Source organism: Priapulus caudatus, unplaced genomic scaffold, assembly GCF_000485595.1.
Source record: "Priapulus caudatus unplaced genomic scaffold, Priapulus_caudatus-5.0.1 Scaffold214, whole genome shotgun sequence".
Taxonomy (NCBI): Eukaryota; Metazoa; Priapulida; class Priapulimorpha; order Priapulimorphida; family Priapulidae; genus Priapulus; species Priapulus caudatus.
In genome coordinates, this window is record NW_014577275.1 from 63,417 (window position 1) to 87,491 (window position 24,075).

General features: G+C 45.1%; 2 protein-coding genes across 2 annotated transcripts in view; one reads left to right on the plus strand and one right to left on the minus strand.

The window, feature by feature from the left end:
- LOC106807426 (calpain-15-like) overlaps nt 1-23,059 on the plus strand; it is an 82,937-nt gene extending 59,878 nt beyond the window's left edge. Inside the window, exons 3-12 of the mRNA XM_014809748.1 lie at nt 14,242-14,435; nt 15,043-15,187; nt 15,706-15,784; nt 16,967-17,092; nt 17,722-17,874; nt 18,296-18,457; nt 19,278-19,468; nt 19,786-19,931; nt 20,162-20,340; nt 21,015-23,059. Coding sequence (XP_014665234.1) covers nt 14,242-14,435; nt 15,043-15,187; nt 15,706-15,784; nt 16,967-17,092; nt 17,722-17,874; nt 18,296-18,457; nt 19,278-19,468; nt 19,786-19,931; nt 20,162-20,340; nt 21,015-21,192 — 1,553 coding nt within the window. The 3' untranslated portion in view covers nt 21,193-23,059. The remainder of the gene's footprint in view (nt 1-14,241; nt 14,436-15,042; nt 15,188-15,705; nt 15,785-16,966; nt 17,093-17,721; nt 17,875-18,295; nt 18,458-19,277; nt 19,469-19,785; nt 19,932-20,161; nt 20,341-21,014) is intronic.
- The window catches only part of LOC106807430 (regulatory factor X-associated protein-like), a gene marked incomplete at its 5' end in the record, with an annotated part of 7,163 nt that continues 5,878 nt past the window's right edge, over nt 22,791-24,075 (minus strand). The window contains 1 exon segment of the mRNA XM_014809753.1: nt 22,791-23,732. Coding sequence (XP_014665239.1) covers nt 23,646-23,732 — 87 coding nt within the window. The 3' untranslated portion in view covers nt 22,791-23,645.

A 24,075-nucleotide genomic window follows, 5' to 3' on the forward strand; every position in this document is an offset into this window, starting at 1 on the left:
ATACCCCCCACGGAACAATTTTACCCCGCCCCGACCATTACCATCACCCGAACAATATACCCCCCCCCATGCTATTTTATCTCTTCGGCTCAGTGTTGTCTTCATTTCACCCCGGTATCTATCACTTTCTTTGTCCCCGGACTAATTTACCTGCCCTTCATATCATCTACCTCCCCGACAATTGTACCCCCGAACCGAATCAGCCCCCTCGCACATTACCGCCCTGGAGAATACCCTCCCCGGACCATTACGCGTCGGCAATTCCCCCCCGGACAATTTACCTCCGGACATTTACCCTAATGCCCGGACAATTACTTCCCGACGATTTACCGCCCTTCACGACAATTTACCCCCCCCGGACAATTACCCTCCATGACATTTACCCCGCCGAACAAATACCGGCCCGACAATACACTCCCCATGTCCATTCACCCGCCCCGTACAAGTCACCATCCCGGACATACCCCCGACAATACCCCGCCGGGACTATTTTACCTCACCCGGCAAATATACCATTGCCGCGACAATATTACCACCCCGGAACAATTACGCCCGCACGACATATTTACCCCTCCGGTAATTTACCCCCCGACAATTACCCCCGGACATTACCCCCATAGCCATTCACCCCGGCGAGCCCCGCCGGACAAGCACCCCACTGGTCAGATTACTCTCCCGGACAACTTACCATCCTCCGAACAATCTACCTCCCGGACAATTATCCCCCCGCCGACAATTACCTACCCTGACAATTACCCCCCGGACATTTACTCACTGGTGTTTATTATCATTGTTGAACCAGGGATACAGCCAGGAGGTCAGGAGGAGATAGAAAGGTGTTGGAGGTATGCACAGGGGGGAGAAGGTGGGAGAAGTGGTGAGGACGGAAGCGAGGATGAGGTAGGAGGAGGAGAGGAGAGAGGTGATAGCGAGGAGGAGAACGCTGGTGGATGATGAATGCAGGAGAGGGGAGAAAGATGGAGAGGCAGGAGGAGGGGAAGAACGTGGAGGGAGGAGAAGGAGGGAGGAAGGAAGAGAGCGAGGTTGTGAGGAGGAGAGTGAGGAGAGAGTGAGTGCTGGAGGAGAGTGAGGAGAGAACGGAGAGAAGGGTGGTGGATAGATGGTAGGGTAGAAGTGTGAAAGCTGAGGGGGGGAGAAATGGTGGAGGAGGAGGGGCAGGAGAGGAGATTGAGACGAGAGAAGCAATAGAGGAAGGGAGAAAGAGTAGATGTGGAGGTAGAAGGAGAAGAAGAGGAGGAGAGAGTGAGGAAGAGGCGGAGGAGCGTGAGGAGGTTAAGAGGAGGAAGGGTAGCGGAGGGCCAGTGGTGAGAGGAGAAGTTGGCTGGAGTGAGGAGGAGGAGGTAGGAGCGAGGGGAGAGGAGAGTGAGGTGGAGGAAGAGGAAGGTGAGGAGGAGGAGGATGAATTGGAGGCAGGAGGAGGGAACGTTGGAGTGAGGAGGAGCGGGAGTGATGAGGTAGAGAGGTATAGTGGGTCCCCTTGCCATTCTACCGTCCTTCTCCTCCATAGTCCGCCCTCCTCTCTCTCTCGCTCGCTTCCTGCTCCACCTCATCGATCCTCCGTCCTTCACACCCTCTCCTCGCTCTTCCCCTTCCCTTGCTCCGCCACCGTTCCCCCACGTTCCCCCCTCCCTCCTCCATCTCCTGCTCCTGTCTCCGACCCTCCTCTCTCTCCTCCATTCCTCCACCTCAATCACCTCCCCTCCCTCTCCTCCTCCTCCTCCTCCTCCTCCTCCTCCTCCTCCTCCCCTCCAGCCACCACCTTCTCCCCTCCTCTCACCACCGCGTGGGGGCCCCTTGTTGCCGCGTAACCGTCCTCCCTTCTCTACCTTCGCTCCACTTCCCTACTCTCCTCTTCTTCTTCTCTCCTCCGTCCTCCTCCTCCCCCTCCACCTCCCCTGCTCCTCTTCTTCTCCCTTCCTCTCCTCGCATCCACTCTTCTTCTTCCCTCCTTCCCCTCTACCGTTCTCTTCGTCCTTCTAAACCCTCCTCTCCTCCTCCTCCACTTCCTCGCCCCCCCGCTCCTCCTCCTCCACTTCTTCGCTGCGACTCCCGCCTCCCCTCCCTCCACTCACCGTTGCTTCGCCACGTTCCTCCATTACCGTCACTCTCCTCCACCGCCTTCCCTCTCCTTCCAGCACCGGGGTCCGGTGCTCCTTCCTCCGCCACCTCTTGCGGTGTCCGCCCTTCTCCTCCTCACTTCTCCCTCCCTCCTGCATCCTCTCAGCCACGTTCATCTCCACGTTACTCCCTCCCTCTCGTTCTCCACCGCCTCGTCCTCCTCCTCCTCCCACCCCCTCCTGCTCTCCTCCGCCTCCAGCCATCTCCCCACCTCTCCCCCTCCTCGCTCCACTCACCTATTCTCCCTCCTCCTCGAGCCGTCCTGTCCTGTATCACTCGTTCATACAATGAATAATAAAAACCAAGGTAGTTACATTCTCGGGGTAAATTGTCCGGGGGTAAACGTCCGGGGGTTAATTGTCCGGGGAAAAGTGCCGGGGTACATTGTCCCGGGGTAAATTCCCAGGGGGTAAATTCCGGGAATTGTCCGCGGTACATGTGTCCGGGGGTAAAGCTGGGGTAATTATGTCCAGGGGCCCATGTCCAGGGGTGAGTTGTCCAGGGAAATGTCCGGGGGTAATTGTGCCGGGTAAATCTTCGGGGGGGGGTATTTGTCCGGGTGGTAAATTCCGGGGGGTATGTCCGGGGTAATTCGCGGGGGGTAATGTGTTCCGGGGGTAAGTTGCCTGGGTAAAATGTCCGTAGAGTAATGCCGGAGAAAATGTCGGGGTAATTGTCCGGGGTAAATGTCGCGGGGTAATTGCTACCAGGGTAATTGTCCAGGGAGTAAATGTCCGGGTGTAATTGTCTCGGGGGGTAATGGGCCTGGGGCGGTAATGTCCAGGGTATGTCCGGCGTATTTGTCCGGGGTAATTGTCCGGGGGGTATTTGTCCGGGGGTGATTGTCCGGGGGGTATTTGTCCTAGAACCATATATATATGGGCAGAAATAAAAATTGCCTCCTCATAGTCATGCTGCTGTGTTTTTCTGTGAAGTACGTTAACATTTACGGAAATAACGATATATTGTTATAGGCAAAAATGAAACTTCCCTCGTGATTTGACGCTGTGACTGCATGCATACTACTTGTTTCCGTTACATTCCGCTGTCCTCTCGTCACGCTCTGCTCTTCCCGTGTTTCATTAATTTGCATAAATCTAGCGGCGTTGTGCCAAATTGACACAATATGCCATCGATCTACCTCTTGTTAATACTCGCTTTCTCGGTGTGTGAGTGCGTGCGAGCGTGCGTGCGTGTGTGCGCGCGCGTGTGTATGTGTGTAGGTATGCGCGTGCGTGCGTGTGTGTATCTGTGCGGGCGTGTTTTGCTCTAGTTTGCGTGCTTTATTTGCGTTGAGACTTTTGGGCTTGTGCGGAGAAGAGACCTAGAGAAGAGAGAGCTTTCTTGTGTGATTAGTCTATACACATTGTAATGCTGATTCTACAGATCTAATGAATTAATAAATAACATTACTTTATTTATTTTGATTACACGGTGATGAGTAATGTTGGAAATTATTTCAGTTTTATTTGATTTATTGATCGTATGTGGTGTTTAATCTTGGAATATACTAACTCATTGTGTGAAATTTTAGGATGTATTAGCTGTGTTACTTTAGATGTGGCATCTTAGAACATATCTACCTGGATAAGTTTGATTGTGATATGAATGTTAAATTATCAAAAATTGATTGATTTCTCATTAGTTCTGAAAAAATTAGTTTAAACCTAATAATAATTATGCCGACAGAATGATGTGAAAATACCTCCGGTTTTTTATTAAAAAATGTGATTGAAACATTAATTGCCCACGTAATCGCAACGTGTTATCGCTACATCACAACATCGCTACCTTAATTTCATGTGTATTTAATTTTAAGTTTTCCATTTATTCGAAGATCAGGTTTTTAGCGTACTAAGCTAATTACTGTTTAGAAACCTCATGCGTACGGATAGAGTAAAAAACGTGATCATGAATACTCGACTCAGATTTAGTTTTGTAATTATTTTGTAGAGTCTTAGTAGTAATTATCCCGGAATTTGATAGACGCGTTGAGGCTGCGTCAATCATGTTACCATTGACCGAGGACATGTTTTGTCGGTCTGTCAGCTTTCGACAAAAAGTATCAAAGCGAGTAGTGTATGTAGTTAGAACATCACACTGAGCGAAAACATGCGTCAGTCGCCCATAGAACGTAATCATGTCTTCATTAGTCGAACTAACATTTCGTTTGGAAGTCTGTAAAACGTTGAACCGCATGCGAGGTTTCAGTTCGCTGTTTTTTGTGTGTACAATCTCGGCGTTTGGTGGGTTTGCGAGATCTCCCGGACAAAAAAATGCATGCACGCGCTTTTATAGTCAGCTATGTTTAGGTTCCACATCCGCGCAATCTCTTCTGTGATTTTATCGCGGACACTCCGACTGAAGATCTCAAACGACAATCACGTTAAGATTCACAGCTGCAGATTGCGAGGGTGATCAGCGCGGGGTCTTCTTTAGAAATTCAGTCGAATAGGGAAATCCAGCATATAGTGATAGCAAGCTGTCACTTTTCGGACTACATAAATCGTTCATAGAATTCTGTACAGCAATAACACAACGGAACCATTATAGAATTCTATATATGGCAAGGTAAAGAGGACAAATATAGGATTTTGTATAGCGACACTGGGTGACAGTCTTAGAATTCGTCATATAAAGGGAGACGGAAACAGTGTTAGAATTCGTTACATATTAAGAGGGGCAGAGGAACAATCTTAGAATTCATTATTTAAAGAAAAACAGAAACCGTCTTAGAATTCCTTATCTAAAGACAGACACGGAGGCACAGTCTTAGAATTTGTTATATATATATTATCAGGAGCGTATAATGACAAATTTGTCATTATACGCTCCTGATATTATATCGAGAGAGAGAGAGAGAGAGAGAGAGAAACAGGGGAACACTCTTAGAATTCGTTATGTAAAGAGAGACAAAGGAACCGTCTTAGAATTCGTTATACAAAGAGAGACAGTAGGGAACAGTCTCCGGAGTCTGTCATTAGGTATAGGCTAGATATATATATAGGTATCGGTACAAGTATAGGTGTATGTATACATATATAGATATAGGTATAGGTACTATAAGTCAGACGAATTTGTAGGATTGTTCTACGTTTTACCGAAATAGCCGAGGTCGGCCGGTCGAATTATCGAACTGAAAGGGGTAATTTCTTGTTAGTTACCACGCTTGTATAATATATGTAATCGACAGCTTGTGTGATCTACCGGCATTCTAGTGAGAATACCACACCTTACTACAACTTGCGCATGCGAGCGTACCTATACGTATACGCTTTAATCGGCACAGCTACGAAGTGTGTGTATGTGTATGTGTATGTGTGTGCGTGCGTGCGTGCGTGCGTGCGTGCGTGCGTGCGTTTGTGTGTGTGCGTGCGTGCGTGCGTTTGTGTGTGTGCGTGCGTGTTTACATGCGTGCGCGTGGGCGTGCGTGCGGGCCTGTGCGTGTAGGCGTGGTCGTGCGTGCGCGTGGGCGTGCGTGCGCGTGTGAATGTTACTTATTTCCATGTCAGTGACCGTACATGGCTCTCGAATAGAGTTAGGTGTGTAGCGTGAAAATTTTCACCACAAAGCGACAGTTTACCGCAGAAAGACTCGATTTTACCGCAAATTTAAAATCGATGTTGGATTCAGTCGGTACGTACGTACTCGCCTTCATGAAGTGTAGAAGGAATTGAAACGTCGCATGTAATCATTCTTGTTCTGCATGGTAGCCACGACGTTAAGCACCGTGCAGGCGGGCAATTTTCAGATTGCTTTGAAAATGTCATCTATTGGCATTTAATGGCGGGAACTGATTTTTCCGAGTTAAATTGTTCCTGACGCCCACTCCGTCCGCGCACCATTCTCACCGCGCTAAACAATAATTGGGCCGCAAACCGCTGGCTTGGAAACGCGGGAAAGAATCCAGTTACGTCAGCACGGCCATTTTGATGGAGGAGCTCGCGATCGGGGCGGACAATTTTACAAAATCGAGATGATGTGTCAGTTGTTCGTCGTCATCGCGTCTTTCTGCATTGTCAAAAACCTGTCAACGTGTCACCCCCGGTTAACAGCAACGACGACGCGTGATTTCCTTGTTTTTGTGAACTTGTCTGTCGGTTTATACGTGACTCATATATTTCAAGCAGACGCGCCTTTGTTGAACTCTTTTCGATGTTTTCGAAAGAATTCCACCGTTTATGTCGTACTACGGGTGATGCAGTAGAACATTTGTAATATGCTGAGCCGTAGAAAGTGTTACAATATTTGCGCTGATTCTAAGCGCTGTTTGAAGCCCGTATTGAGTGATTAACACGGGGATTTTTTTAAAGCCCAGCCATAATTCGTCAGTAAATATTTTACAATTCGCGATCAGTTCAGTACATTCCTTTGAACCAGGTTGCCATATTATACTCAACGGTGCCATGGCCAACACCTGCATGCACACTGGTGATTGTTGACACAATAACAATACGTAGCGACAAGACTTTTGTACTTAAATCAATCATTTCAACTGTAGATTCCCATGAGGCCATTCAACGAGCGTGCAGTTGAGCACTTACTCGTGTATCACTATCTTGATATTCGGCGCCTTATTCTCCGGCGTTGTCACGAAAACTTAAGTTACAGATCGCAGATGTCTTGATAACTGGTGAAATTAATTGTCATTTACCAAAATAACGGTGTGTGTCGACATGTAGGTATATATAGACGGTATCAGGACAAATACCCCCCGGACAATCACCCCCCGGACAATTACCCCCGGACATTTTACCCCCATGCCATTTCACCCCATGCCATTCCCCCCGGACATCACCCCGCGACCATTTACCCCCCAACATTATACACCACTGAAATTACCCCCGGACATTGTACCCTGGTCAAATTACCCGACATTTAGCCTCCGGACATTTACCCGGAAAATTCCTTCCCGGGACAGTTACCCCCAGACAATTACCCCGGACATTACCTCCAGTACATTTACCACCGGACAATTCACCCCGGACAATTACCCCCCATGCATTCACCCCGCGAGACATCAGGCATCGGACATTTACCCCCGCGACAATTACCCGGACATTTACCCCCCGCGAACAATTACCTTCCCTGACATTAACCCCCGGACAATTACCCACCGGACAATTACCCCCACGGACAATTTACACCCCAGACCAATTACCCCGCGACAATTTACCCCCTGCCCTTTCACCCCGCGGACAATCGAACCCCCTGGGCAATTTACGCCCCGGACAATTTACCCCGTGCGAGACAAGTTACCTCCCGGACATTTACACCCCCCGGACAATGATTACCCCCCCGGACTAATTTACCCCTTGGACAATTACCCCACGGACATTTACTCACTTTGGTGTTTATTATTCATGTTGAACAGGGTTACAGGCAGGAGTCGAGCGAGGAGGAAAGAAGGTGGGTGGGGATGAGGGGGACAGAAGGTGCTGAGAGGTGGATGGAGGAGGATGAGGAGTTGGCCAGAGGGAGGACGAGAGGAGAGGAGTGGAGGAAGAGGAGGGGGAGAAGCGTGGTGGAGATCGAGGAGGGAGAAGATGGAGGAGGGGAGGGGGAGGAGAAGGTGAGAGGAGCGAGGAGGAGAGGACGGAGCGAGAGGAAAGAGAAGGAGGTGGTGGAGGAGGAAGGAGGAGGAGGAGAGGAAGGTGGCAGGAGGAGGATGGAGAGAACGTGGGAGTAAGGGTGGTGGAGGAGGGAGGGGAGAAGGTGGAGGAGGCAGGGAGAGAAGCGTGGAGAGGAGAGAGACGAGGAGGATGTTAGGAGGACGAAGCAAGGAAGGTAGAGGAAGGAGGGAAGTAAGATGGTGGAGGGGTAGGAGGATGGAACGAAGAGGAGGAGAGGACGGTGGAGAGGAGAGGGGAGTGGAGGATGAGTAGAGAAGGGAGGAGTTTAGCGACAGGCCACTCAGTGGTGGTGGAGAAAGTGGGAGAAGGTCGTGTCCAGGAGGTGGTGAGGAGGAGGAGGAGGAGAGGAGGAGGAGGAGAGAGGAGGAGGAATGAGTGGTGAGCAAGGAAGGAGGAGAGGGGAGGAGGGGAGAGGAAGATGGGAGGATGGAGGGGACTGGATGGAGGTAAGGAGTAGGGTGCCCTCCTCAACCTCCTTCCGCCTCAGCGGCCCATCCTCCTCGCCGCGCTTCCTCCTCCTCCTCCTCCATATCTCCTCCTCTCCACCCTCCTCTCCCTTCCTTCTCCGCCCACCTTCTTCCCAGGTTCTCCCCCCTGCCCCCCTCCTCCATCTCCTCTCCTTCTCCACCGTCTCCTCAGCCTCTCCGTCACTCCTCCCTCATCCCTCCTCCTCTCTTCTCCTTCCTCCTCCTCCTCCTCCTCTCTCCTACTCCACCACCACCTTCTCCCTCCTCCATCACCTGGCCCTTCCGCTAACCCTCTCCCTCTTCTACCTCCTCACTCCGTCATTCTCTTCTTCGCCTCCTCTCTCCTCCCTCCTCCCTCTTCCTCTCTCCTCTCCTCCACGCTCCTCTCCTCTCTTCTACCTCTCCCCTCACCACCTTCTTCCCTCCCCTCTACGTTCTCTTTCGTCCTCTAACTCCTCCTCTCCTCCTCTCGCAACCTTCTCCTCCTCTCCTCCTCTTCTCCCCTCATCCTCCACCACCTTCTCGCCGACAGTTCTCTCCATCCTCCTCCTCACTCCTCCTCCTCCTCCGCCCTCACCAGCCTCCTTCCTCCCTCCACCTTCTCCCCCTCTCCCTCTCACCTTCTCCCCCTGCCTCATCCTCACACACGTTCTCCCGTTTCCCCACCTCCTCTTCTCACCCTCCATCAATCCTCCTCCTCACCTCCTACTACTACGACTCATTCTCCTCCTCAACCACCCTACTCCCACATTACACTCCCTCTCTAATCAAACCTTCTCCCTCCAATCTCCCAGACACTCCTGCCTAAGCAAAATAATGCCAACTGAAAAAATTCAAAAAATGATAAATAAACACCAAAGATGAAGATAAAATGTCCGGGAAAAAAAAACCAAAAGGTACTTGTACGGGAGGAAAAAAAACAAAATAAACGTCCCGCAGAGCGAAGAGTAATTGTCGACGGGAAGTAAAGTACACGAGGGGGTAATTGCTCGAGGGAAAAAAAGAATAGAAAATGTCCGGAAAAGGAGATAACAATGATCACCACAAACGGGGGGTATTGTCGGGTAATTCGTCGGGTAATGTCCTGCGGGGTAATTGTCGGAGAGAATGTCGGGGTGATATTGTCAAGGGGGTGAAATGCTCCGGGGGGGTATTGTCGGGGGTAAATTTCCGGGGGGGGTATTGTCGGGGATAATGTACCGTGGCTGGTGATTGTCCGGGGGTAATGTCGGGGCGTAATTGTCCGGGGGGTACATTGTCCTGGGGAAATGGGCCGGCATGATAATTGTCCGGGAGTAATTATGTCCGCTGTGCGAATTAGCTCCGGGGGTAATGTTACCGGGGGTAATTGTCCAGGGGTTATTGTCATGAGTAAATGTCGCGGGGCGGGGGTATTTGTCGGGGGGTTAGATGGCATGGGGGTATATGTCCGGGGTGTGATTGTCCGGCGGGTATTTGTCCGGGGGTGTTGGTCCGGGGGGTAATTTGTCCGGGGTAATTGTCCGAGGGGAGTGCATTGTCGGGTGGGTATTTGTCCCTAGAACTTAAGTTATATGGCAGAACTAAAATTGCCTCGTCAACATAGTCATGCATGCTGTGTTTTTCTGTGAGAGTACGTAAAAATTTACGAAATAACGATATATTGTTATAGGCAAATGAAATTCCGCTCGCTATTGACGCGTGACTGGATGCCTACTACTCTGTTCGTTACATTCGCTGTCCTCTCGTCCACGCTTGCTGCTCTTCCGGTTTCATTAATTTGCATAATTAGCGCGTTGTGCCAATTGACACAATAGCATCGATCTACCTCTTGTTATACTCGCTTTCTCGATTGATGTTGAGTGCGTGCGAGCGTGGCGTGCGTGTGGCGCGGCGCCGTGTTGTATGGTAGCGTTATTGCGCGTGCGTGCGTGAGTGTGTATTCTGTGCGGGTGTTTTGCTCTTGTTTGCGCTGATTTATTGCGTTAGAGATTTTGGATTGTGCGGAGAAGAGGACCTAGAAGAGGAGAGCTTTCTTGGTATTAGTCTAATACACATTGATAATGCTGATTCTACAGATCTAAGTATTAATAAATATCATTACTTATTATTTTGATTACACAGGTGATGAGTATGTTGGAAAATTATTTCAGTTTTATTTGATTATATTGATTCGTATGTGTGTCTTAACTCTTGGAAGTATCTAACTATCGGCGTGAAATCTTTAGTGTATCTAACTGTGTTATTTTAGATGTGGCATATTATAACATATTCTACCGGAAGTTGATTGTGATCATGAATGTTAAATTATCAAATTGAATTGATTTCTCACTTAGTTGCTTGATAAAATTTTGTTTAAACCTTAGTTATAACTTATCGGCGACAGAATTGTAGAAACCTCCGGTTTTTTATAAAAAATGCGACTTGGAAAACTAGATGCCCAACGTAATCGCCCAACATGGTTATCGCGTAATCACAACATGCGCTATCCTTATGTCTGTGTATTTATTTTAAGTTTGTCCATTATAGTCGAAGATCATAGTTATTTAGCGTCCACTAAGCTAATGATGCCTTTAGAACCTATGTACGGAATGAGTAAAAAGTGATCCATGAATACTCGACTCAGATTTAGTTTTGTAATATTTTGATTGATGTCTTAGTAGTCAATTATCCCCGGAATTTTGATAGACGCGTTGAGGCGCGCAATCATGTACCAGTTGACCGTAGGACATGTTTTGCGCGTCGCAGCTTCGACAAAAGTATCAAGCGCAGTAGTATGTATGTAGATTAGGAAATCCACTGGAGCGAAAACATGCGTCAGAGACCATAAACGTAATCATTCTTCGTAGCTCGAATAACATTTCGTTTGAAGTCTGTAAACGTTGAAGCCGAATTGCCGAGTTTCAGTCGCTGTTTTTTGATGATTACAATCATGGCTTTAGGTGGGTTTGCGAGCGAATTCCGGAACAAAAAAGCCAGCCGCGCTTTTTAGTCAGCTATGTTTAGGTTCCACATCGCGCAATCTACTTCTGTGATTTTATCGCGGATACTCGACTTGAGATCTCAAACGACATATCACGTTAAGATTCACAGGCTGCAGATTGCGAGCCGCAGTCGCACATAGCCGGGTCTTCTTTAACATCATCGAATAGAGGAATACAGATTATAGTGATAGCATCTGTCACTTTTCGCGACTACATAAAATCATTCACTAGAAATTCTGTACCAATAACAAACGACCATTATAGAATTCTTATATGCAACATGTAAAGAGACAATATAGGATTTGCTTAGCGACACTGGTGACAGTCTTTAGAATTCGTCATATAAGGGAGACGAGTAACAGTTTAGAAATTCGTTACATATTTAGGGCAGGGAACAGCAATCCTTAAGAATTCATATTTAAAGAAAACAGAAACGTATTCGAAGTCTTATCTAAAGACAGACACGGTGAGCACAGTTCTTAGAATTTTTATTAATTTATCAGGAAGCGTTAATGACAAATTTTCATTGATACGATTGATATCTATTCGAGAGAAGAGAGACGAGAGAGAGAGAGAGAGGAGAGAAGGGGAGAGGATAGGACGTCTTGAGAGAGAAGAACAGGGAACACTCTTAGAATTCGTTATGTAAAGAGAGACAAAGGAACCGTCTTAGAATTCGTTATACAAAGAGAGACAGTAGGGAACAGTCTCCGGAGTCTGTCCATAGGGAGAACATGGGAACTGTTCCAGGATTCTATATACGGAGACGGGGAGCAGCCTTAGAATTCATTATATATACGAAACCCAAGGGGACCGTCATTCAAGACAATGAAGGAGCAGTTATGGCAAGGACTAAACTGTTTGAAATTCATTGTGAGAAGCCATCAGGAGAAATTTGGCTCCCTGCTGGGGGTTTTGCTCCGGAGTCTGTCCATAGGGAGAACATGGGAACTGTTTCAGGATTCTATATACGGAGACGGGGAGCAGCCTTATAATTCATTATATATACGAAACCCAAGGGGACCGTCATTCAAGACAATGAAGGAGCAGTTATGGCAAGGACTGAACTGTTTGAAATTCTTTGTGAGAAGTCAGCAGGGGAAATTTGGCTCCCTGCTGACAGACTTTACTATTACTAGATGCTATTACTAGATTATATCCGGGTTAGCGTATTATTTATTATTATTCTGGTACTGTCATTAATCTTAAATCACGTACCCTATTATGTCTGCATGCGTGGGGATTATTCAAGGTCTCTTGCGGACAGCACAACTATTCAAATCTCGACTATTCTTCAAAATAGTGGCACGCAGACAAGCACACAAAAAGTGACAGGCGGACAATGTTAACTCAGCACAGTGTGTAAAACGCGGACTGAAGTCTCGGCTCGTAGTTATTAGTGTAACTTGTTTGCTTTCACTATATATGTAACTAATGGATACGTATTTCCCATCCGCTGAAGATGCATTAACATGAGATTCCATTAGTTCGCAAAGTGACAATTATGTATACATGATCTAATGCACACCTGCCACTAGAGTAATATAGGGAAGAATCAGAAAGGAGAAGTCAATGCGCATGCTGATTTAATAGGCGCCATTTTTAGCTCATCTGACATAGTCAGATGCAGCTTGTAGAATCGCATGATCGTGCGTCCGTCCGTGTGTCTCTGCGTCCGTGTGTCCGTCCGTGCGTGCGTCAACAGTTGGGCACAAATCTTAACCGCTCGACGTACGGTCACGATATTCGGCACATCGGGGGGGATCGTCAAAACGAGTTGGGATGTCGAAGCTGGGGGTCAAAGGTCAAAGGTCAAGAGGTGTAAAAGAAGGGGGAACATTCACTCCTTAACTTAAGGTCAATGGGCACAAGGCAGATTTTAGACATTTTCTGAGGACATGGTCTGACGGAGCGATTGAAAATTTTTTGTTTGCAGCGGCGACTATGCTTTTTATGGCTTTTATTGAATGGAGCATGGAATGTACTGTTGCTGAACATGAGAAGAGTAAGTGTCGGATCCTTTTTGAGCCCTGAAGAGTCGGGTTAAAATGGGATTGTTAGAAAGAATTTTGACATGGCGGGTTTGCTATAGATCTATCACATGCGATGATGTATGAGGCTACAATGCGCACAAGTGATTTCAAAGCCTAATTTGGTTGAAGAAGGTTTTATGCTCCTTAAATCGTTAATTTTCTATGGCAATATGTATTATCAGTATGTACATGTAACGTATGCACTGCGCATGGCCACTGCGAAAGTGCAATGTGGTGGCGGTACTGTGTAGTTTTTGCCTGCAGTTATTGTTAAGCAGGTGGAAGCTCTCCTATTGGGGCAGCCCTGTAGGCTTGCGTAGGTCATGGATATGTGTTCTATTTTGTCTGCAAATAGTTGTTGATCTAGTATCGATGGGAGCTTGATGTTTAATGCTGAAGACAGCTTAAACGTACGCGCGCATCTCGTGGCACTTTTTCCGATCCCAACGAAATTCCGTTGAGAAGGTTTCTGATACCATCCTGTGGCATTCACTGTTTCGGCGTGTAATGTGAACACATTTGGGCTAACACGGGTTAGTAGAATGGCCCACCTCCACCACAGAGTCACCGCAGTAGACGTTAGATGAGCGCTGTCGCTCCGCGGCACTTGTTTTGCTAGTATTGTATAGTTTTGTCAGTGTCAATGCTTAATTCGCAGGCCGAATAATACTTTTACCATAACTTGACCCATGTCGATACCATTGTTGACTCTACTCTGCTTCCTACGTTGCAGGCAACTGCTGGTTTCTGACTCCTGACTCCTGACTCCTTACTCCGCTCTGCTTGCTGCATTGCAGGCAACTGCTGGTTTCTGACTCCTGACTCTGACTCTGTCTCCGCTCTGCTTGCTGCATTGCAGGCAACTGCTGGTTTCTGACTCCTGACTCCTGACTTCTGAATCCTGACTCTGAAATCGCTCTGCTTCCTACGTTGCAGGGAACTGCTGGTTTCTGACTCCTGACTCCTGACTCCTGACTCTGACTCCGCTCTACTTCCTACGTTGCAGGGAACTGCTGGTTTCTGAGCGCGCTGGCCGTGCTCGCTGAGAGACCTGACCTCGTCGAGCGGGTCATGCTGACGCGGCAGGTCAACGCCGAGGGCGTCTATCAGGTGCGGCTGTGCGTCGACGGACGCTGGGTGACCGTGCTCGTGGACGACCTGCTGCCGTGCCATCAGCAGGGCTTCCTGCTCTACTCTCAGGTAGCAATAACAGTGTTGATGATAACTTAACGACTTTCATAGTTGCAGACTAAAAGTGTGTCTCTTTCATTTGTGGCTGTTCTTTGATATTATGATTGTGTATGTGAGCGCATTGATTTCGTTGTCAATCCACGTTTAGAAGACTTTTGTCTCTAATTGGACGATACTAGAAAAACAAATTCTCCGCGAGAATATTCGATAGCACAGAGATAATATAGGCCTAGATACTATAGCCTAGCCTATAGATATTTTTTAGGCCTATGGCATAAATATTAATTAGGCCTAAACGTAGACAGGTCTCTTTATAAATTTCTATGCTTGCTAACAACAATATATGAAAATGCTCCTGAAGCTTTGGTTTGGTCAAGTTCGACGAATGTATCATGTCGTGGGACACTGTTGTCTCTCTGCACAATGATATGCTAAAGCGCGCGTGATGTCTAAGAACTCCTAACATGTCTAGTGACTTAATTAGCGATTAAAACGCACCTAACGCACTCGTGAACGATAGAAACATGACTAATAGCGCCAACCGTAATATCGCTAACAACTAATGTCTAATATAACTACAACATCACTAACGACCGACCTGTGCTGCGTCCTGCAGGCAAAGAGGCGGCAGCTGTGGGTACCGCTCATTGAGAAAGCGCTGGCGAAGGTTCACGGATGCTACGAAGCCCTCATCTGTGGCCGCTCCATCGAAGGCTTGGCCACACTCACCGGCGCCCCCTGTGAGAGCTTACCACTGCAGCGTACGTGTTGGTCCGAGAGCCGAGATTTTCTTCCCCATTGCATTTCTTCACTCGTTGAAGCTACCCGTTTCTTTTTTTCCTCGTTTGATGCCTGTTTTCGTAGTAATTTTGAAACCTTCTCCTGATTTGCTGGCTGATGGGTAATGTCCACATGTGTATATTTGGTCTCGATTACCGTGTATGGTCAGCTATATCAACAATACATATATATATATACATATATATATATATATATATATATATATATATATATGTCCGTGAACATGTGTTTACAGATTTATATGCGTATACCAGTATAAATGCTCATGATATGAATTGTGACCTTTTTTTCACTTTGTGCAGACTCATGTATGTATTGCTTTGTAGCTGGTACTTGTTTCTGCTAGACATGGCTATGCCATTGATTTGAATGAACTAGACGAATAAGTAAATGCATTCTGCATTCTGTATTATGTTCTGATTTATACAAACATTTAGTAGTTTGCGAATTTTCACAAGGCTGCTCTTGGTATTTTCAGCTTCCACTATAAATCCAGGTGAAGAACCAATCGACAAAGATCTGATCTGGGCAAAGTTACTGAGTTCCAGGCATGCCGGGTATGTATATGCAATAAGATCACTCAGCTGGCAACATGTCCTTCTATGAAACCACAGTTTGGATAAGTTTTTCAATGAACAACATAAGCATGATTCTATACCTACCTGTATAATACAGGTATATCCTCATATACCTGGATAATACAGTCAAATACTATGGAGGTATACAAACCTGTGAGGCTTATTCTATCCTGAGCTAGCTGTCATTACTATGAGGCCGGCCCTTTGGGTAGCTGGTAACGTCAGATGATGTAGGGAATGCCATTATGTAGGCGTAACCCACGGTACCTCACGGTAAGCCACGGTACCTCACGGACCTCACGGTACCTCACGGTAAGCCGTGGGTACCTCACGGAGGTACCCACCGTACCTCATGTAAAGAGAAATACCCACCCACTGGGTGTATGCACAAGCATATATATTTCTATGTATAGAATACGTGTGTTCATGGTATATGCTGTATAGATGTGTGTGAGCACATTGGCAATTAATTAAAACCCTACTGTTTGAGTATTCTCCTTACTAAAAACCCTACCACTGGAGTACTGCCCTTACTAAAACCCTCACCCCCTGAGTATCCCCTCGATAAAAAGACCCGAGTATTTATTTTTCAGAAGATCCACTCCCACGATAAAAGTATTTACCTTTACTGAAATCCCTGCTTTTTGAAAGTTCCTGCAAAGTGAAATCCCAATACCCTCCAGTGCTGATAGCGAGACAGTTCAGACCTACATGGTTTGCTGTTAGAATGCACACACAAGCTTTTAGCAACTGAAAATAGAAAATCGCTAGTTTTTCTGTTGCAAGTTTCGCCCGTCAGCGGCTTTAGTCGAGAGTTTAAACTCGTGACAATGGTGGCGGCAGCACGTCGCTGTATAAAGGTCAGGAGACATTACCACAATGAGACAGAGTGCCGATGAAAACATTATCTACAGCTGTGATTGGCTATCTATTAAATGTCGCACGACTATGTCGCTGAAAATTAGAAATAATGTTAAATATTTTTGTACCAGTAGTAATTTCGGTTGTTCCCGACATTGCTTGTGTGTGTAACAGATCATTGGAAGAAAAAACATTCTAATTTTCTCCAATGTCATTAAAGGTTGCGGTCGGTCATTGTGGCTGCATTTTGTCTTGACTGTGTAGCAGAGCTAGCCGTGACGACTTCTCGTTTGCGCGCAGGTTTCTGATGGGTGCCTCGTGCGGGGGAGGCAACATGAAGGTGGACGACGCCGTCTACGAGGCGATGGGGCTGCGCCCGCGGCACGCCTACTCCGTGCTTGACGTGCAGGACTACGACGGCATCAGGTGCGTCGCGACGCGCGAGCTATTGATCGGCTGCTGCGCTTTACACGCGTCGGCAACGATAACGCAACATGGAGGATGGGGGAGGGGGGTCATTTTCGGGGCTGTGGGATTGGACCATTTTAATTATCTGGAAACCGGGAAATGCCAGGTAGATACGGGGTCTGCCATGTCTGTGCTCGATTCGTACCAGTTCCATGGGGCTCGGTAAAAGCATCATAAAAACGGGATCACGTTGATGCTATGCAATTACTTGGTAGCGATGCGCAATAAAATTAAATTAAATCAATTACCAGGTTATGTAATATATGGTTATGTAATATATACAACTGGTTGCATAGCCAGCTGTAGAAACTGGTATGTGCCTACATGATAATTCATTGCTATGATGTCAATTGCATCTATGCCATATAAATAGAAAATGATGAATTAAATTGATCAATAAACTCACATTTCAAATATTCACAGGTTGATAGCCATTGTTTTTATGGTCTAATTTGTGGTCTTTTTATGTAGAAAGAGAGATAATGCACCGAACAACACTGTAGTATTAGAATTTGGTTTGCACTGGTAACAAAGAATACTGAATGATTAATGCACTCATCATAATAGCAGCCATTGTATTTTCCTAGGTTGCTGCGTTTACGCAACCCGTGGGGAAGGTACTCGTGGCGGGGTGACTGGGCCGATGACTCGCCACTATGGACGCCTGAACTCAGAGAAAGGTTTATGGTGCACGGTGCCAGTGAAGGAATATTCTGGATGTCGTATGTGGACTTCATGAGGTAATTAATGCCTAATAGCAGTAGACTTATTTATTGCTGTAGCCAACATGTGGCACTAATATCTGGTATATTGTAGAAGTATTAGGGGAATCTCGCATGCAACACAGCTTACGCTATACCTGATGAAATACTTAGCTGATTGCTTTTGGGAATGTCAGTTTGGCCTGTGGACTAGAGTTGCTGTTAGTTGCAAGCGTTACTTGAATATTCTTGTCTGAACAGAGCAAGCTGAGAAATTTTGCAATGATTTAATTAATTAACCTCATGGCACCTAAAATTGGTTTTCTGCATAATCTGCTGCACATTTTGTTGCAAAAAACCTATTTTAATCTAATATTTATAAAATCTTGTGTTCATAAATGTGTTGCTGGGCTGAATGCTACATAGCCCTTCTGTTGCATATATTCCATGTATTTTACAGCTACTTCGACAGCATCGACATCTGTAAGGTGTCGCGCAACTGGAATGAAGTGCGCCTCCAGGGGGCTCTGCCTCCCCATGCTGGCCGTCCCCACCAGGTTACGCAACTGACCGTGCTGGAACCAACTGAGGTGGAACTGACTCTGTTTCAGGAAGGAAATAGGTATCTTTCCCCTGCAATATTGAGGATTTCCCGGTAGTGTTTTATAAAACGCCTTGCGTCATTATAGACGTAAAGTAGGGATTGCTTGTTGGTAATATGTTGTTGTGGCAGTGAGGTCTGAGATATAGGATAGAAGTACAAAAAAACAAATACGCATGCCACTAAATATAAGTCAGAAAATAGACCTATGATTAGACTTCCTGAATTCTAGTTCAAAAATGAAACATAAAAAAAGTTTAAAAAATTGAATTGACATCTTAGTTTTCAGATAAGATATAGATATTTCATAATATTGAAGATTATTCTTTGTATGTGACCAATCTTATAATTATTTTTGTTGCTACAAAGGAGACATAATGTGTAAAAAAAACATTTCTGTATGGATTAGTTAATTTCAATATTACATCTACTCTGAAATCATCGACAAAATATAGATCTTCATGGTTCACCAGCGCAAATTTGTCAGTTGCTAAGCAACAGAAACTAATTAGGTAAAAAGGATCCATTTTCAGAGCACTATAAGCTTAACAACATATATATGACAAGTCTGTTCTCAAACCAATATTATACCTCCGGTTTCTCTCTGGCTGTGTAATCTTTGACATTTACGGAAATCTTTTAGCTATTGTAATGTGCTTAGCTTAGAAAAAACGAGCCAGGGCATTGTTTCATTGTAGATCTACAATAAAAGCACAGGATGCTTAAAATCTCATGTAGTAAAATGCAAACGTAGTTGGCTGTTGTTACATTGCAAACCCAGCCGTGTGTAATCTCACAGAGAAAATGCGAAAGACATTCATCCGTTCGCCTCTTGCCTTAGAACGTGGAAACGCTCCGACCGTTGCCAACTGGACCTGTGCATTCTGGTGTTTCGCGCTGCCGCCGGTGGCCACTTGGGGGCGCTTGTGATGCACAGTAAGCGGCAGGTGCGAGGGTTTGTCGAATGCTCTGGCATGCTGGAGCCAGGAGCCTACACGGCTGTGTGTGTCGCCTACAATCACTGGCACACGGGTGAGTAATTCGCGTTTGACCTGTCATTGTATGCGAGAATCGCTGTGGGGAAAATCGAATCGATCGGATGCGTTCATCTTGATCGATTTCAGCTCGATAGTTTTCGTTGCTGGTGAATTGATTGCGGATTAATTTGTGTAAGTAGAAGAGAAGCTAATTATTGCCAAAAAACGTGGGGCATGCATATGGAATAGTTTACATCATTGTGTTACATAGTTATTTGTGCAGCTTGCACCTCATTTGTCATACCTGCATGTTCTGTGATTGAACAGATTAGGGTACAGAATTTTTCTAAAATTGCTAGTGGTCATTTTTAGGCTCAGGGAATCCGGACACATTTCCCAAATATGTGCTGGCCATACATAGTTCCAAAAGAGTATTAGTGGAACAACAGAAACCTCCATCAAGCTTCCTGGCCGATGCTATAGTTCAGCTGACGGTCACCAGAGGGCAGCGCCATGAGGTAGACACATTTCTTCAGTTGTTTTTTATTCCTTAAGAGTTTAGGGCTCACTTAACATATTTCTGTCTCGTTTTAAGCGTCATTCACCATTATATTAGCCATTGCATTAGGTGACATTTTTATGAGTTATTTTATTAGCGTAATTCCCTCATATCACTAGCCTTTATAAAGTTGGGAATAATTCTTTTCTATCAGCCCTGGATTTCATATGTATGTTTTCATCACGATAGGGTCGGCAGGGCATGACAGCATACTACCTAACGCAGGGATGGGCAGGTCTAGTTGTTGTCATAGAGAACAGACATCCTGACCGCTGCCTACAGGTCGTCTGCGACTGTTCCGAGAGCTATAATGTTGTGTCGACACGGGGATGCCTGAGGACAGTAGATTGCATACCACCGCTGCACAGGTGAGGCTTCTAATTACCGACTGCTTAATTAGTATATCCTGCTGGCAGCATCAATTGTCACAGTTGTCTATCAGACTAGTACAGAGAGAAAGAGAGCGAGAGACAGAAAGAAGAGAGACGAGAGAAAGGGAGGGAGAGAGGGTGGGATGGGAGAGAGAGAGAGAGAGAGAGAGAGAGAGAGAGAGAGAGAGAGAGAACAGGCGAGAGAGCAGAGAGAGAGTGAGAAGAGAGATGAGCAAGACAGCGAGAAGAGAGAGAGAAGAGAGAAGAGAGAGAAGAGAGAGAGGAAGAGAGAGAAGAGACGTAAGAACAGTGAGAGAAGATGAGAGAGAGAGAGAGAGAGAGAGAGAGAGCGAGAGAGAAAGAGAGAGAGAGGAGAGAGACAGAGAGAGAGACAGCGAGAGAGAGAGAGAGAGAGAAGAGAGCAGCGAGGAGAGAGAGAGAAAGAGAAGAGAGAGAGAGAGAGAGAGAGGAGAGAGAGAGAAGAGACAGTGAAGAGAAGAGAGAGAGAGAGAGAGAGAGAGAGAGAGAGACAGAAGACAGAGACAGAGACAGAGACAGAGACAGAGGCAGAGAGAGAGAGAGAGCACTGTCAATGTACAAACAAAAGTTGATGTACTTCTGATACTATCATGACTGACATGAGATAACTAACACTTGGCCTTTGTACATAGACAAGTGCTGCAAGTTGTATCACAGCTAGAGGGCACTGGTGGCTTTACAATCAGCCATCGACTCACCCATCGGTTGTCATTCGGCGGCGGTCTAGGAGAGTGGGGTCCCAGAGGTGCCAACCATGTTCCGAATCTCAGCTCAGCAGTGTTTGGCCTACACACACCAAGACCTCTATGACATTGGCTGTCTTCTAGGAAATATGTCTGCAGGGCTTGATACAGCGCTTTATTTTTCAATTCGTACTGCACTGTACAATGAGGCAAATCTCATAATGATAATGTTAGATTGCATGAACAGTGTTGACTTTGTATGTTAGCAGCTTTACACTGAAGCCATTCACCTGCTCGAATTGTTCAGTTTACTTTTTGATGTGGAAGCTTACACAATCAGGAATAACGGCCATTGAGAAATTGCATACACAGCATTTAAATATATAATAATTTATTTGTTTACAGTAGCAAAAATACCACATTTATGTTTCAGTGCTGCTCACTAATCTATGCAGACACAATTTTGCCAAATCTCCGATTCCATATAAATAGTGAGCAAGGCCAGATTTGTGTTATTGTGCACTGTAATGGAAGAATCCACTTAACAGGCCCTAAATAGCATCTAGTAATATCTATTAAATCGTATAATTCGTCTCGGTAATGAGCATTTGTAGACTATTTTAATACGACTACATGCTTAGAAGTTTAAAAGTGTACATATTTTAGAGAAACACTTGTTTGAGCAGATATTAATGTACGATCAGATTAAGTAGCTCAAATACACTGTGTTAACGTGTGAATAGTGCCTAGAGGGACGTCAACTATTGTCTTGTGCATCATTTGGATCAATGTCTCATTGTCTGTCAATGTATGTGTTTAATATCAGAATGTGATATCCCACCAGTAATTACAGATGCGTGCACAGTGTTGCGTTGAGATATTCGAGCTAAAGATCTAATTTCACATCTTCTAAACATCTACTTGTTATTGATGTGGCTAAATGAAATGTAGCTCTTCTTTCGTCTGTTCGATTAAATGTAAACTAATTCATGCGAGAATTCACTCTACATGCTCGACTAGGGATATACATAACTGCGTATCTAGTTTAAATTAATATAACACTGCCTATAGTTGCTCAGGCATCACTTACTGTGCTGCACGTACATGTGCTTAGAAAGGCTAGCTAATACCATGAACCATTTTCACGTGAACATGGCGGTGCTATATGGCGAGGAAGGACCATTCTGACATTGTGATTGAACCCAGATGTACAGCTGTGGTCGCTATACAGACGCAGGTAGTTTTTTATCGGGAGTGTTGGCGTGTAACTCGTAACGTAAGTCTGTAAATAATGGCACCGCATCCGAATCTAGTCTAGATTGCACGAAATCATCACAGAATTTAACTATGTTTTATCAACATCAGTATCATCTGATAACGTTTACCCAAGTGAACTTTAAAAAAATTGATGCAATAGTTTTAGTGTTGGAAGGCGCAATTTCTGACCCATAACCTGACGAGTGGTTTTTGCTGTCATACGATGGCAATTGGGCTAGCAGGCTATACCTTCACCAAGCTTCAGTTGTGCAGATATTCGGCTCGGAATCGCGTGATAATAGTACACTGCGGTGAATGTCATTAGTTGCTGCTTCTGTGACTGCCTAATAGTTATCACTGGTCCACCTGTTGCAACCATGACTACAAGCCATCACACCTGCAGGCCATGAAACTCACATGGCACGGCACTATAAATATGTTGTATCCATGTAACAACCGACAAAATTATTTAATAGTTGATAACCACAAGTAAATTATTACTTGGTATATAGTTTAATACAAGCTAAATTAAGACAATACAAAGCAACGTTCACAATCTTTGGCTAATAGGAGTACGTTCATCTAGTTGCAAGTGTAGACTCGTATAGACATAACGATATGTATAAACAAGTAATTATATACATTACTTGGCACTTTTATGTTCTATGATCATATTCAAATAATCTACAGTTGCAATTTTGATGACAGAATAAAAATGGAATTTATTTTTTTGATAATTTCTCACGTTCATCTCCATTATATCTACCTGGTGTCGTGTATATGTATGTACATTATTTTCCACAAAGCAAACATCATAATTATTTACATCTTGTCGTTAAATATAACCTTATTCTCTAACTGCATGCTGCCCACTTGGCAAAATATGTAGAAATATGGAGGGCAAATTCGTGACATTGATGTATTATAACAACAACAGCTCGCAACCATGTTGACACCACCACTGACAGATCATATAGTGCAAGTCCATATGGATAGCTTATATATAGCTATCGTATATATAATAACCTACTAATTCAGTGCAGGGTCTTTATAACTGGTTAACATTTTCAATCATTTTCTATCTAAACTGATGATGCTAAACCTTTCTCACATGGCGTGATCATCCATAGTTGTACTACTACTATTTCATAGCAATGTAAGATGATGGAATGCTAGAGGTTTATAGGATTACATGTCAGGAATCACACATCCAGTTATATTTGTTGGTTAGCTAAACAAAAACGTGCATGTAAACTTTTATTGTCCTGTTGGCAATGCAATTTTTTACCTCAAGGAGGGTTTTTAACAGTTGCTTCAGAGTCATCAACTTTTCTTAGTAGTTGAGGAGTTTCTAAATTTATCTTGTTTCACTCGCAGGAAAGTGATGACATCAGGGGACAGGAGTAGAGACTAAAAATAAAAATAAAACATTGCATAACTACACAAGCACATATTCAGCAATAATAATGTTCCATATTGTACAAGTATTTACATCGGGTGTGAATAAAAAACAACTTTTAGAGGATACAAGGTTAGTGCATACATTCAAAATAAAACATTGTTTTTAGTCATTCATGATTTATATATATATATATATATATCAGGGCTTGATTTCCCTATTGCTAACTCACAAAATGTGTGTCGATATTTGAGAAATTGTGAGTAGAAATATACAGCACTTGCTATTTTGGCAAGTGGAAATTTAAGGCGACATACTGCAAAATATATAAGAAGGCAAGAAACAACAATCACA